At 44.5% G+C, this 12,631-nt stretch overlaps 1 protein-coding gene across 1 annotated transcript in view; it reads right to left on the bottom strand.

Moving 5' to 3' along the window:
- Positions 1-627, bottom strand: part of CD2AP (CD2 associated protein) — a 78,269-nt gene extending 77,642 nt beyond the window's left edge. Inside the window, exon 1 of the mRNA XM_057378564.1 lies at positions 428-627. Coding sequence (XP_057234547.1) covers positions 428-431 — 4 coding nt within the window. The 5' untranslated portion in view covers positions 432-627. The remainder of the gene's footprint in view (positions 1-427) is intronic.
- Positions 628-12,631: the final 12,004 nt, after the last annotated feature.

The raw sequence follows: 12,631 nt of genomic DNA, 5'->3' as shown, positions 1-12,631 counted from the left end.
GCGAAAGGGCTGGATTTAACTATAAAAACTTTTATGCTCCACCAAGTCACTCCCTCCAAGCAGCACCGGGCATTGTTGGACACCTCGCTCGCACCACCGAAACCCGCGGACCCCCCGGCTCCTCCTCCCGGCCCGGGCCCCTCCGCAGCTCCCCCGGGACCGGGACGGGGACCGGGACCGGCCGGGCGGGACGGAGCGGCCCCGGCCTCTCTCAGGAGGGAGCGCTCACCGAGCACCTGCCGCACTTGCCGGGCCCGGCAGCTCCTCCACCGGCCCCGGGTACCGGCACCGCTCCCGCTCCGGGCACCTCGGGAGCTGCCGCGGGCCCCGGGGGTCCGCGCCCTCCCCTGAGACAAAGGGCTTTGAAGGMGCCCCCGGAGAAGCGGGAAGAGGGGGCCGGTCCCGCCGCCCGCCCCGCCGCGCTCACCCATGCTGCGCCCGCCCGCCGGGGCTCGGCGGAGCGGCTCCGGGTCCCGCCGACGTGCTCAAGCCGGGCACTGCGGCTCCATCCGTGGCGCGACGGGCGTGGAAGGGGCGGCTCCGAGCCGCGGGCGGCCCGGGGCAGAGGCGACCCGGACAGAGGGGCCGCTCGCCCGTCCCGTCCCGTCCTGTCCCGTCCCGTCGCTCCCGCCGCCACCGCCGAGCTCGGGCACCGGCGGCTCCGCTCCGCCCACAGCGGGGGGCGCCAAGTCCCGCGAGAGCCGCGCGCCGCCACCGCCCCCACGCCGTTGCCAGGCGGGGGTGACGTCACCGCCGCGGCCCCGCCCCGCGCGGGAATCTGGCCCCGCCCTCAGCCCCGCCCCTCGCGGCAGAGACCGCCCCCGGCACCGCCCTCTCGACACCCCCTCATCGGCCCCTCCGCCGGGGAACGGTCAGCTCATCATAACCCGCTCCTCATATCCCATTCACAGCTCCCTTATCACACCCTCATCCTCCTCATCAGCCCCTCATCACCCCGTCATCATAACCCCCTCGCAGCTCCCTCATCACACCCTCATCCTCCTCATGAGCCCCTCCGCCGGGGAACGCTCCTCTCATCATAACTCCCTCCTCATATCCCACTCCTCATATCCCCCTCACAGCTCTCTTATCACACCCTCATCCTCCTCATCAGTCCCTCATCTGCCAGGCAGCGCTCCTCTCATCATAACCCCCTCCTCATATCCCCCTCACAGCTCCCTTATCACACCCTCATCCTCCTCATCAGCCCTGCATCGGCCCAGCAGCGCTCCTCTCATCACCACCCTCCTTATATCCCCCTCACAGCTCCCTCATCACACCCTCATCGTCCTCATCAGCCCCTCATCACCCCRTCATCATAACCCCCTCGCAGCTCTCTCATCACTCCCCTCAAAGCCTCCTCATAACCCCTTCATCACCGCCCTCATATCCCTTCCCAATCTCATCATCACTCCCCTCACAGCCCCTTCATCAGCCCCCTCATCACTCCCTTCATCATCCCCCTCATAGCCCTTCACAGCCCCCTTCACAAAATCATGGAATGGTTCAGGTTGGAAAAGASCACAGTGGTTCATCTGGTTCCTTCCTCTGCTCAAGCAGGGCCATCCCAGGTCACAGGATTGTGTCCAGACAGTTCTGGAATATCCCCACTGAGGGAGACTCCACACCCTCGCTGGGCAATCTGTTCAAGGTTTGGTAACTGCACAGGAAAGTTTTTCCTCGTGTTCATGTGGAACTGGGTGGGCATCAGTTCCTGCCCGTTCCTTTTGTGTCTTTGCTGGGCCCCATGAAGCAGAGCCTGGTCCATGCTCTGAGCCCTCCTTGCAGGCACTGACAGATGTGGATGAGGTTCCCTTTCAGTCATCTTTTCGCAAGGCTGAACAGCTCCAACTCCCTCAGCCTCTCCTCGTCAGAAGGATGTTCCACTCCCTGCATCATCTCCGTAGTCTCCACTGTACTCACTTCAGGAGCTCCATGTCTCTCACAAAGCCCAGAACTGGACACAGCACTCCAGATCTGTCCCAGAAAAACTGAGCAGAGGTGCACGATCATCTCCCTCACCTGCTAGCAATGCTCTTCCTAATCCATGCTGGATTCCTTTCGCCTTCATGGCCTCAAGGGCTCATAGCACCATCCCCCTCACCAGTCCCTTCACTGCTGGGGCCACCCCACATCCCTGCCCTACTTCCCAATGTAAAGCCCTCCTCTTCCTCTGAGTCTGGAGTACAAAGCTTATGAGGAAAGGCTGAAGGAGCTGGGGGGCTCAGCTTGGAGCCTTTCACAGAAAGGGCGATTACACACTGGAATGGGCAGCTCAGAAACAGTGGAGTCACCATCCTTCCAGAGGGATGCCCGGCCAAGACTGGACATGGCACTTAGTGCCAGGGTCTAGCTGGCATGGTRCATTTGGTCACAGGTTGGACTGGATGGTCTGAGAGGTCTTTTCCAGCCTTACCATCCCTTTGGCCAGTGTCATGAAGCTCATGCATGTTTGTGGGCTTGTGCACTGCTTTTGAAGAGTATATGGTAGGGGTCTTTTTTATTGGGTGTTTTTGTTTTTTTTTTTTTTTTACTTCAGATGCACGTAGGCAAGTGGTCCAAGCTATATCAGGCTGCCACTGTTTAGGTTTTTGTGGGAAAGTCAGGAATGAGTGAAACGACTACTTAGAACTGAAGCGATTTAAATAAAAAACCCTGACCCTGAGGCCAAAAGGACAAGTAAACATGGTCTGGTTTTGATGAAAATCAGGGAATATAACACAGCAGGGCCCTCTAAAATGAAAATAYTCCCTCTTCCTTGCTGCAGACATCCTTTTATGAGTAGTTCCAAATGAGTCGTTTCAGCCAAGCTCAGGACAAAATTAGCCTGAAAAGAATGTCAAGTATTTCCAGGAGTCAGCTTTCGCTTAGCATCTTTCTCATGGCACACTAACAGGAAATGAGTTAGATAATGAGCACTAAAGACAAAAAGTGAAGTCTGAGTGTGTAAACAAGTATATCTCATATGTTATTATGGTATTTTATCTGTTTCACCATACTTTGAGGCAGGTGCTTCCCTTTTTTTAACTGCAGAATTGGAAATGTGCAAGTTATAGTCAGAATTTGCATGAAGCAAGTGCAGTGTTTAATGCTGATAAATGGCCCCACGATGCTCCCCTTAAAAGGAATTTTTTTTTAGTAAAACTACAGCCTCCCTGCACCCCCATGTTTAGAATACTTAATAAGAAGAGGAGGTTTGGGATAGAAAGGAAGCATCAGCCTTAGAGTCTGAAGTCACTCCAAATAAAAATTCAGAAAATAACTTCCATGAGGRTGAATTATCCTCATCTGTCTGCTGYATCACTTTTTTCCACTTCCTTTGTAGAGCTACATGCTAAAAAAAAGGATAAAGGACAAGAGGAATTACAAATTTGTTCTGATGTACCAGTTTTTACTTTTTTAAACTCTGCCACAAAGCTAAGTGTGCGCAAACAACAGATGAGAAATAAAATGTTCATAGTGTACATATTTACAGAGCATCRAAGGAGCTCCATGTAGCCTTCTTTCTGGAAGCTGGTCTGAGCTAGGGCCAAATCTCATTCTAGGTTATATTCACTCATGCTGACAGTAAAGCTACCTTTGCTCCTCCCTTCAGCCTAGAGCAGTCTGGAGAGCAAAGCCCTGGTTCTTGGTCCTTATGCTGTGGACAGGTAAGATACTGCTTTGTGAAATTCTGTTTTATTTCAAYGTGCCTTCATAACTCTGGCCAGGGCTGGCTCAAGGCTTCTTAGCAGCCTGAGTACAAAACCTGAGTTTTATTCTGACCCATCTGCTCTGATGATAATTCACCAGCATCTACTGGCTCTGTGCTTTAGCCTTCATCCCTTTTCCAGTACCAGTGAGGCAGAAATGGGATGGCTCCTGAGGTGGCTGCTGAGCCCAAGTCTCTTTCTCTGTGGGTGACTGCCTGCGATGCTGCTGAATCCATCACCTGCAGCCTGTGCAGTTTTCTGTCTAAAGCTGGGCTGTGGCCCGTGAGGTGTGTGGCACTGGCAGTTGTGTCTGCCTCATGCTTCGTTGAGTTTGACAAGACTTCACAGCACTGAGGTTCGCAAAAGTGCAAGAAGCTGCTCAAGTGTGACTCAGAGCAGCACGAGGACCCATATTTAGCATTCTCATATGAGTTGGCAACTATAATACGTGAAAATACATCTGTGCTAGGCTATTGACTATTTTCACTCAACTGTTAAACCACGTGAKTACTTCATTTCTTTTCTCCATGCTCTACGTCTGGTGTCATGTGCTAAATGATTATTTACTGAAAATTACCTTCTGAATTGCCTACAATGAATTCCTTCCTCATTTTCCACTTCAGTAAAACCTGAAAAAATTAATGATTCATTTTCCCTTGGATATTAGCCAATAATTGATATTAATGCAATCCTTTGAAAATAGTTTTACTCATATACAGATAGATATACAGGGAACACTGGATCTTRCTTTTTATTTAGAACTTGCTTTCAGTTCAAGGTGTAGAGAACTGATATTTTGTCTCTATGGAATTATAAAAGTGCATATTTRCTTCAGAGTATTTTCAAACCAAATTAGGTTCCCCAAAATAACATAATTTTATCACAAATCTATTCAACAAAACTTTTTAAAATGGAAGATTAGCATTTGAAATGTTTTATGATTGAGCTTAATGGAATATCTGAATTTTTAGCTTGTTTTTGAGAGAGGAAGAGTTGTGACATACTTGCAGATGAAGATAATGTCCACTGTTAACGTCAGTAACTGCTATAATTTCGTTTTACAAGACAGATCACTCTATAGTTCCTGCTACACAGGCTTATAACACAAGATAAGAACAATACAATTTGTCACCACTGGAGCTGATTTCTCTCACAAAAAGTCTAGTAATAATGAAATTCTTTCCCTAGTACTGCTGCAGTGAACATTTCACTTGAACTCTTTTGCCACTGTGGTCATCTTAAAATGACTCTATTATTTCCAAATAAAGAAATGTATACCAGGAACTTTAAAGCTTCTCATTAGAGTGCAAAAAAAAATAGAGGAACTGACTTTTTTTCCCGCCCAAAAAATTATGTCTCAGCTGTTACCTCACTGCGGTTTCAGGCRTATTTGAATGGCACATGCACTGCAATAATTGTACATCCCCCTTTAACCAGATAGTTTGCTCTCAAACATTCCAGCTGAGTTGATGTTTCGTGCTTTTAATTCTCTAGTGCATTTTTCAYTGCAGCAACTTCTTGCACAATGATATCCATAAAAATTGACTGGAAGCAAATAGCCTCTAGCACTAAGGATTTAAACAGTCTGGATTGTAAAATTTCACCTTTTCTTTTCAGCAGCAGCTCCTGCCAGGTGACATAAGTTACTGACAAAATGTTAYGGTGTTGAAAAGTTTCAAAATTATTTGGATAAGAAAACTCCCTCTGCTGGTTTGAAGGAGCAGCAGATATATTTCATTTAAAAACATACTAACTGTGGGAAGATATTCATTCAACAGTACTTTTCCCTTCACTGCATACTCAGCAAAGAGTGAATCTGTTTACTCCGCAGAAGGAGGAAGRACTCCTAAGAGAAAAGATAAAAACACAGTCGTTATTTTGTAAATAAAAATTGTATCAAAATGTCGATTTTTCAAGCAAAGGGAAAATAAGCTTGCATACTAATACRGAACCTATTTTTCTTTTAACTGCTGTGGAGAAGGTTGCATGGAGTGTGTCCAGAGAAGGCAACAGAGCTGGGGAAGGGTCTGGAGCACAAGTCTGATGAGGAGCAGCTGAGGGAGCTGGGTGGGCTCAGCCTGGAGAAAAGGAGCCTCAGGGAACCCCTTCTCACTCTCTACAACTCCCTGACAGGAGGGGGCAGCCGGATGGGGAGAAGACAGAACAAGGGGAAATGGCCTCAAGGTGTGCCAAGGGATGTTCAGATTGACACCAGGGAAAATCGCTTCACTGAAAGGGTTGTCAAGCACTGGAATGGGCTGCCCAGGGAGACTGTGGAGTCACCATCCCTGGAACTATTCAGAAAGACTGGAGGTGGCACTCAGTACTTTGGTTTAGTTGATGTGGTGGTGGTGTCCAGTTAAAGGTTGGACTCAATGATTTCTGAGGTCTTTTCCAAYCYTWATGATTCTCAGATTCTATCACTATTCGAAGAATCAAAGAAAACTTTGTTCTTCCTTTTCTTCCTACCCACTGCAGACACTACCCTGGGGGCATCTTAGCAGCTCCCCAGGGTCACAGGCTGGGCACTGAGCACAGCACAGCTYCCTCCAGCCAGGCAAGGAGCAACTGGTCAGTCTGTCTTGCAGATGATTGCGAAACGAAGGTGAAAAACCATAACCAGCTGGAGAAGATCACTAGAATACAGCCAGTGATACTAAGGAGTCTGTGGGGCCATTTTTCAGGTTGTTTAAAGAATCATGCATTAGTGCCTTATTTTTCAAACCATGGAGTGTGGTCATTGCGGATCTATAAAAACTCTCTCAGAACTGGTCTRTAAAATAACTGCAAATGGCTTAGTAAACCAACCATACTCTGCATTCTCACACATTGAGCAAGCGAACAACTAAAGTGAGGGAAGTTGTATGGATACTGGGAGTCTGTCCTGATTTGTTTTGTCTTTAACTGGAAACTGATGTAGCGACACCACAAACATGATTTGTTTTTATTGATTGAAATCTTAGTTGGAAAGGTGGAGGAATATCAGCCAGTGGAAACAAACTCTTCTGTCCTTTGTTTCGACCACTCTTGGTCTATTTCCTCCATTATTATCAACCTCCTCAGTCAAYCCCATTCTCTTTGCTATAATCAGTTCAGCCTTGACAGTGAGTAYTGTTCCTTTTCCTTGTGTCATTCCTTTGCCACATGCCAAAAGCTCCYGTGCCTTACTCCATTTTGCTGGGCTGAGAACAAGACAGAGAGTCGGGACAAGTTTCAGTTCCGTGGCCTCATTGTGTCATATAAAAAWACATCCTTCAAATAAGACCCAGTGTTGATTTAAACATTATTGTAGATGACAGCTTGTCCAGTACTAAATATTTTTAAAGTTCTGACTGAAGTATTAGAAATGTCACTTCTTTGCAAGTATGAAATGAAGTACTTGCAACTGTTGAATCTTGAAAGAACTGGGGGAGAGGGAGGTATTTGTGAAATTCAGACTAAATACAGGCAAAGATTAATCACGTTTCTGCCACAAGGCCATTATAGCAGCAATCTAAAAGAGGAGTTGCCTACCCTGATGACAGCTATTATGTTTTTTCTTTGTCCTCTCTTCTGAGGATGCAATTMATTTATACTGGGCTCTTACAACTAATTAAAACAAAGCTGCAAACAGCAGGGAGTGTGTGGAGCAGCTCCATCTGAGTTGTGCTGATAAAAACCAGTTCACGTGGACATGCAGTCGTTAACGGTACTACCATATGTGTAGCTGTGTTTCAAAGATATTCTGTTTGATTTAAACTCAGGAGAGTTCTCATCTCACAGTTTGATTGTATATCACAGTGTACTCAAGAAGAGGGGAATAAAGCAAACTGTGATTTTCACTGGCTTTTTTTTTTTTTTGTCTTCTGTAATAAGCAACCATCTACCTTCTTCCTTTCTAGGTACATTTGGCAATTTTGCATTTGTATTATGTCCCTTTGGCAGGCCCCGTTTGGGATTTCCTTATATTAACATCTAGCACAAAGGAATCTCATCTTCAGGGTCCAATGGCCTAATGGTTTCCTTCGGCATYTGAATAAATCAACAGCTGTGGCCTTCAGCCATTTTGTCTTTCCAAAATAAAAGTAACGGAAATCTGCTTGTTGTTGTAACAGTTCTCACACATGCTCGGAGAGCAGGATACAAAGCCTTTTCTCTGCAGAGATGACTTCACACAAAACATAACAGCATTACCAATGTAATTTCCCCCTCACTCCATCAGTAACAGCAATGTAGCCCTAGCTGCAATGATCAGAAGATATAGTTTGCTCAAAAGTCAGTGAGTTTTATTAAACCGTTTGGTACATGAATATTTGTATCACAGTAAATGCACACACTTTATATGTAAGCATGCATTTCTGTGCCACAGGTAAGATGATGGTATCAGCTGAAAGTGCTTTTCTATTCAAATGACAGTCACTGATACCTGTACAGGTGCTGTGTGCTGGAGGTGTGGCTGCCAACAGCAGCTGAGGCACTGACACAGCAACTGGAATGTGTCAGTGTTTCACACTGAACTTTTCTTTCTGGCTCTCAGTCTTGTGTTCTTTCTGGTGTTCATCTGATGGTTGTGCTCAGTAAGTTCAGTTTCTAAATCTGGCAGGAAAATTTAAAGCAGRGAATTGCTAATCTTTAGAGCAGTGTGGACTTGCAGTTAAACTATGTTTGACCAGAATTTTTAAAATTCCAAATTAAACCAGTTTATCACCAAAGGGATGGATTAGGTGCAGAAACTCTGCACAAACTACTTGCACTTAGGGAACTATTTTGGGTGTGATTGTCTTGAGGGGTTTTTGTGGTTTTGTTGTGGATTGTTTTTTAATGGAAGTAAAGCAGAKCCACACCCTAAAGGCTCCAGGACATGAAGACACAGTTTTCTCTTGGGAGCCTTTAGGAGAAGGGGATGTGAAGTTACCTGTAAGTTTACATTTTTCTGTATTGGTTTGCCTAAGCTGAAAATGCCATGAGCAGGGTGCTCCCATCAATACCCATGGCTTCCACAGCCAGGCCAAGACAAAGCAGGGCAAACACACTTCATGCCTTAAGCTTAGCACAAAGCCTCTTCTCTCTCCATCCTCCAACAATGTCAGATTGTTATTAATTTTCTTGAAACTGGCAGCCTTTTTGTGAGTGCTGTTCGGCCGCTTTTGAGTTTATAAATAGAATTCCCAGAGGGCAGTTAGTCTGTACATCTGTGGAATTGCCAGATTGACCAAATACCCACTGTAAGAAAATCCTATAATAAAATACTATTTYCCCTGACAATTGCACACCCTCACCTTCAGTTATACCAGCTGAACTCTATGTTCTTCGAGAGYCAGTAGACGATTCTGTGAGGTGCATAATTATTTCCAGCAAGTTACTAAATTTTACAAAATAATGTTTCCTGGTTTTGGTTCTGAGTTATTATGTAAATAACAACTGACAAAACCATTAGGCATTACTACAAGGAAAACATTGCCCAGTATTAGAAAGGACACAAATTTCTCCCTCCCTGGCCCCAGAAAAAAAAATGAAACACTATAGATTATTTTTTCTGTTGTCATAAAAATTCRTAATTGTGATTGGATCTATTAAATATGAAGTATTTTCAATTAAAAGTGTAAGCTCTCCTCTTAGAAAGGTACTTGTGACTATGAAGAAGGGCCCCTTGGCAGCGTTTTGAAGGCTTTCACTGATTATTTTTTGTTGTTGTTATGCAGAGTAAGAACTCAGATGTTTATCTACATTCCTGCAGGCTTGTATATCCTCTCCCTCGGGGCACTGATRCCTGCTGCCAAGAATACACATCAGGTTTTCTAGAGAGATGGCAAACTGAGCCAAACAACAGACTGAGCACTTCAGAAGCACCTGATTGCTTTATATCTTTCCTCCTAAGAAGTTAAARTATTGGGGATTATTCATTTTACCACAGTGTATTTCCACAAAAGCAGCAGAAGRTAAGTTTTCTGTTTCACTCACTGGCTACAAGTGTAAATTTTGACTCTGTATTCCCACTTCAACTGTTACCAAAATCTCAGCCTGAAGGARGAAAAGCAGCTCCAGTTCTCCCTTCAGAGCCAACAAAATTAGAGAGGCAAACAGAAGATGGGCTTTACAGCCTGATAAGTAAAATATTTTTGAATTTCTATTCTAAGAATTGAAGAATAGAATAGAATTGAAAAATAGAATCTTTCTATTCTAAGTGGCATAGTGAACWGAGATTATTGCTTCTTCTCCTGATAAATGTGCAAAGAACAGCAAGCTTTTTGTGTGCAGTGGAAAACACCACAAAGGAATCAATAAAGAAAAATTTGTTGCAAGTTTGGACTTGCATTTGCCCATCAGGAAGTGCAGAGGGGGATGTGTGATAGAGAAGGGGATTGTGCTCCCTGAGTTACCAATAGTGTATCATCAAAGATACTTGCAAACCTGAGTGGTTTTTTTTTAAGGAAGTAACATTTAGCTAACTCATCAGCTGATTTRGGAGTTGATTACCCACAAATCTGGGCAAGGATAACACATACCTATCCTACCAAAAGTTGAATCCTTTAGCTTGTGCTCTCCCGAAAACACCCACTCAGAGAACAMTTTGCAGACATGATGTTTACTATTCTTTTTCACTTCTCCATCTGTGTTATTTCCAGCCCCGACTTGGAAATCAGCATCTCTTCTTCTATCTAATKGATCCTTATGCCTTGGCCCTTCACATCAAATTTTTTTTTTTTTTTGCAAATTGACATTAATAAATATTCTAGAGCTCCTGCTATACTCAGSAACTCCCAATCCCCATTCATTATCTTTTGTTACAAACAAGAGGAAGAACAATAGTTTTGTTTAAACACACTGCTCTGCCAAAAGACCACACTTTTTCACAGTGAGCTTCTAGAAGATAGAATTGGTCTGGTATAAAGGCAGATGGCAACACAGGATTGACTGGAGTAAATCACCTGTTTCAGCCATTTTTTCYACCATAGAATCAGAGCTCTGTCATGTAAAATCAGAATTCCAAAACTTATTCTTGCTCTAGTTTGTGATTGGAGMAATTTGTGCAATGAATATTCTAAAAACTACTTGCTTCTGGGGAAAGAAAAACGGTTTAAATGTTCCATGGGTTTTTTTCAGTGTTTATATTTGTCTCATGACATGTTGATAAAGACCAGACATAAGGAGTTTAGTTCTTTTAAAACAATTCTCTGACATCCAARGTGGCTTTTCTGTGATCCATTTTCTTCTCAATGAGTGAAAAATCCAAGYGTCATTGACTGGAATATTCTTTTGGATTTTAAGATAAACAGTGAGGAGATGTTCATTTCATCTGCTTTTAGGTACATGCTTCAGCTACTGTGCTGATGAGGATTCACTTGACAATCTGTGGAAAGGAAGRAGCAGGCACTGATGGGAAACAGTTCATCAGATCCTCAAATAAGTGCCTGAGTGATAAAAACCCTGGAAAGGTGCCAGCATCTTTCTGGTGGTTGTGGAGGGAAAACACRCAACCATCTTAGACTTTAATGACTGAAGTTTGGTAAAGCAAATGCCATGATACAAATTCCTTTTGCAGCATCTTTGTGTTAGTTTTGCCTTTGCATTCTGCTGTTGAAATGTTTACCTTGCAAACAAAATCAACAATGCAGTATGGACAATCCAGAGTTAGATTTAGTTCATGTTTCTGGGGATTGCTTCATACACCCAAAARTGAGACAAGCCCCAGACRTGKCTGCTTAAAGAGGAAGTCTTGATGWGGGAAGAAAGTAGTAAAATACTGCCCTAATCCAATGATATTCTTTCTAATTTTAAGCCTTTTGGTGTGAAAGGCCACAGCTCAAAGTGCAAGGTCCTGCCCTGGTCCTGCATTTAAGCTTATTGTAAGAAGTTACTGGTCTGAAACTATCGATGTATCTTGCGAACAGAAATCACAATAGTAATTGGCTGTATCTATTAACATGATGCAGCCAAAAAAAAAAAAAGATTATTCAGTTTATCAGGAGAGGTGTTTGCATTGTATAGGGAAAGATGGATGTCATCATTTAATTGGTAAAACCTGTTCTTGAAAAATGAAAGCAAAGCCATTAAAGAAATGTAAATTCAGCTTGTAAATTTATAGGCTGATACAATGTACATCATGGATTTCACTATTCCCACTTTGCCTTTGACATCCAAACATCCAGGAGTAACTCCAATACAGCACACAGGTGCCACAGCAAGCTTAGCAGGACCAAATCTGAGTGCTGGTGACAGTAGTCACAGTGAAGATCACAATGAGCTGAGCAGTCTGCAGTATACAATCACAGCATGGAATGATGGAATTATTTAGGTTGGAAAAGACTGCTGAGATCATCAAGTCCAMCYCTTCATCCAGCACTGCCAAGTCYACTACTAAACCRTGTCCCCAAGGGCCACTCAYACATSTTTTAAATATCCCCAGGCATGGTGACACAACCACTTCCCTGGGCAGTCTGTTCCAGTGCTTGACAATCTATATGGGAAGAAATCTTTTCCTAATATCCAATCTAAACCTCCCCAATGCAACTGAGGCCATTTCCTTACATCTTGTGCTTTTTTCTTGAGAGGACAAAGCACACCCCCACTTGGCTACAACCTCCAGTCAGAGAGTTGTGGGGAGCAAGAAGGTCCCCCCTGAGCCTCCCTCTTTCCTGAGCYCCACCAGCCCTCTCCACTGGTCCTCATCAGATTGGGTTTATCAATGGATTATCACAGTTCCACTTTCACCCTGTTTCTTTTTTCCAGGAAGAACAGTCTTCAGATTGCCAGAAGAGCATCCTGAAAGGGGCAGGCAGAGGCACAGACCTGCAGTAATGACTACAACTCTCTTCTGCTCTAAAAGGGGGGRAAAAAGGGCTGAATTAAAGAACTGAAATCTTCTCTCAGCTTTGGCTGCGCTGCCACAACATTTCCCAGGTGAGTTGACATCCAGGCCCAGGAGTGCTGGAACAGTGCTGTTTGACAGCTGCTGATKA

This window comes from Malurus melanocephalus, unplaced genomic scaffold, assembly GCF_030028575.1.
Source record: "Malurus melanocephalus ecotype Western Australia unplaced genomic scaffold, MMel_1.1 scaffold_363, whole genome shotgun sequence".
NCBI lineage: Eukaryota > Metazoa > Chordata > Aves > Passeriformes > Maluridae > Malurus > Malurus melanocephalus.
Note: the sequence above shows the minus strand (reverse complement) of the source record. Positions and strands in the feature narration are given on the sequence as shown.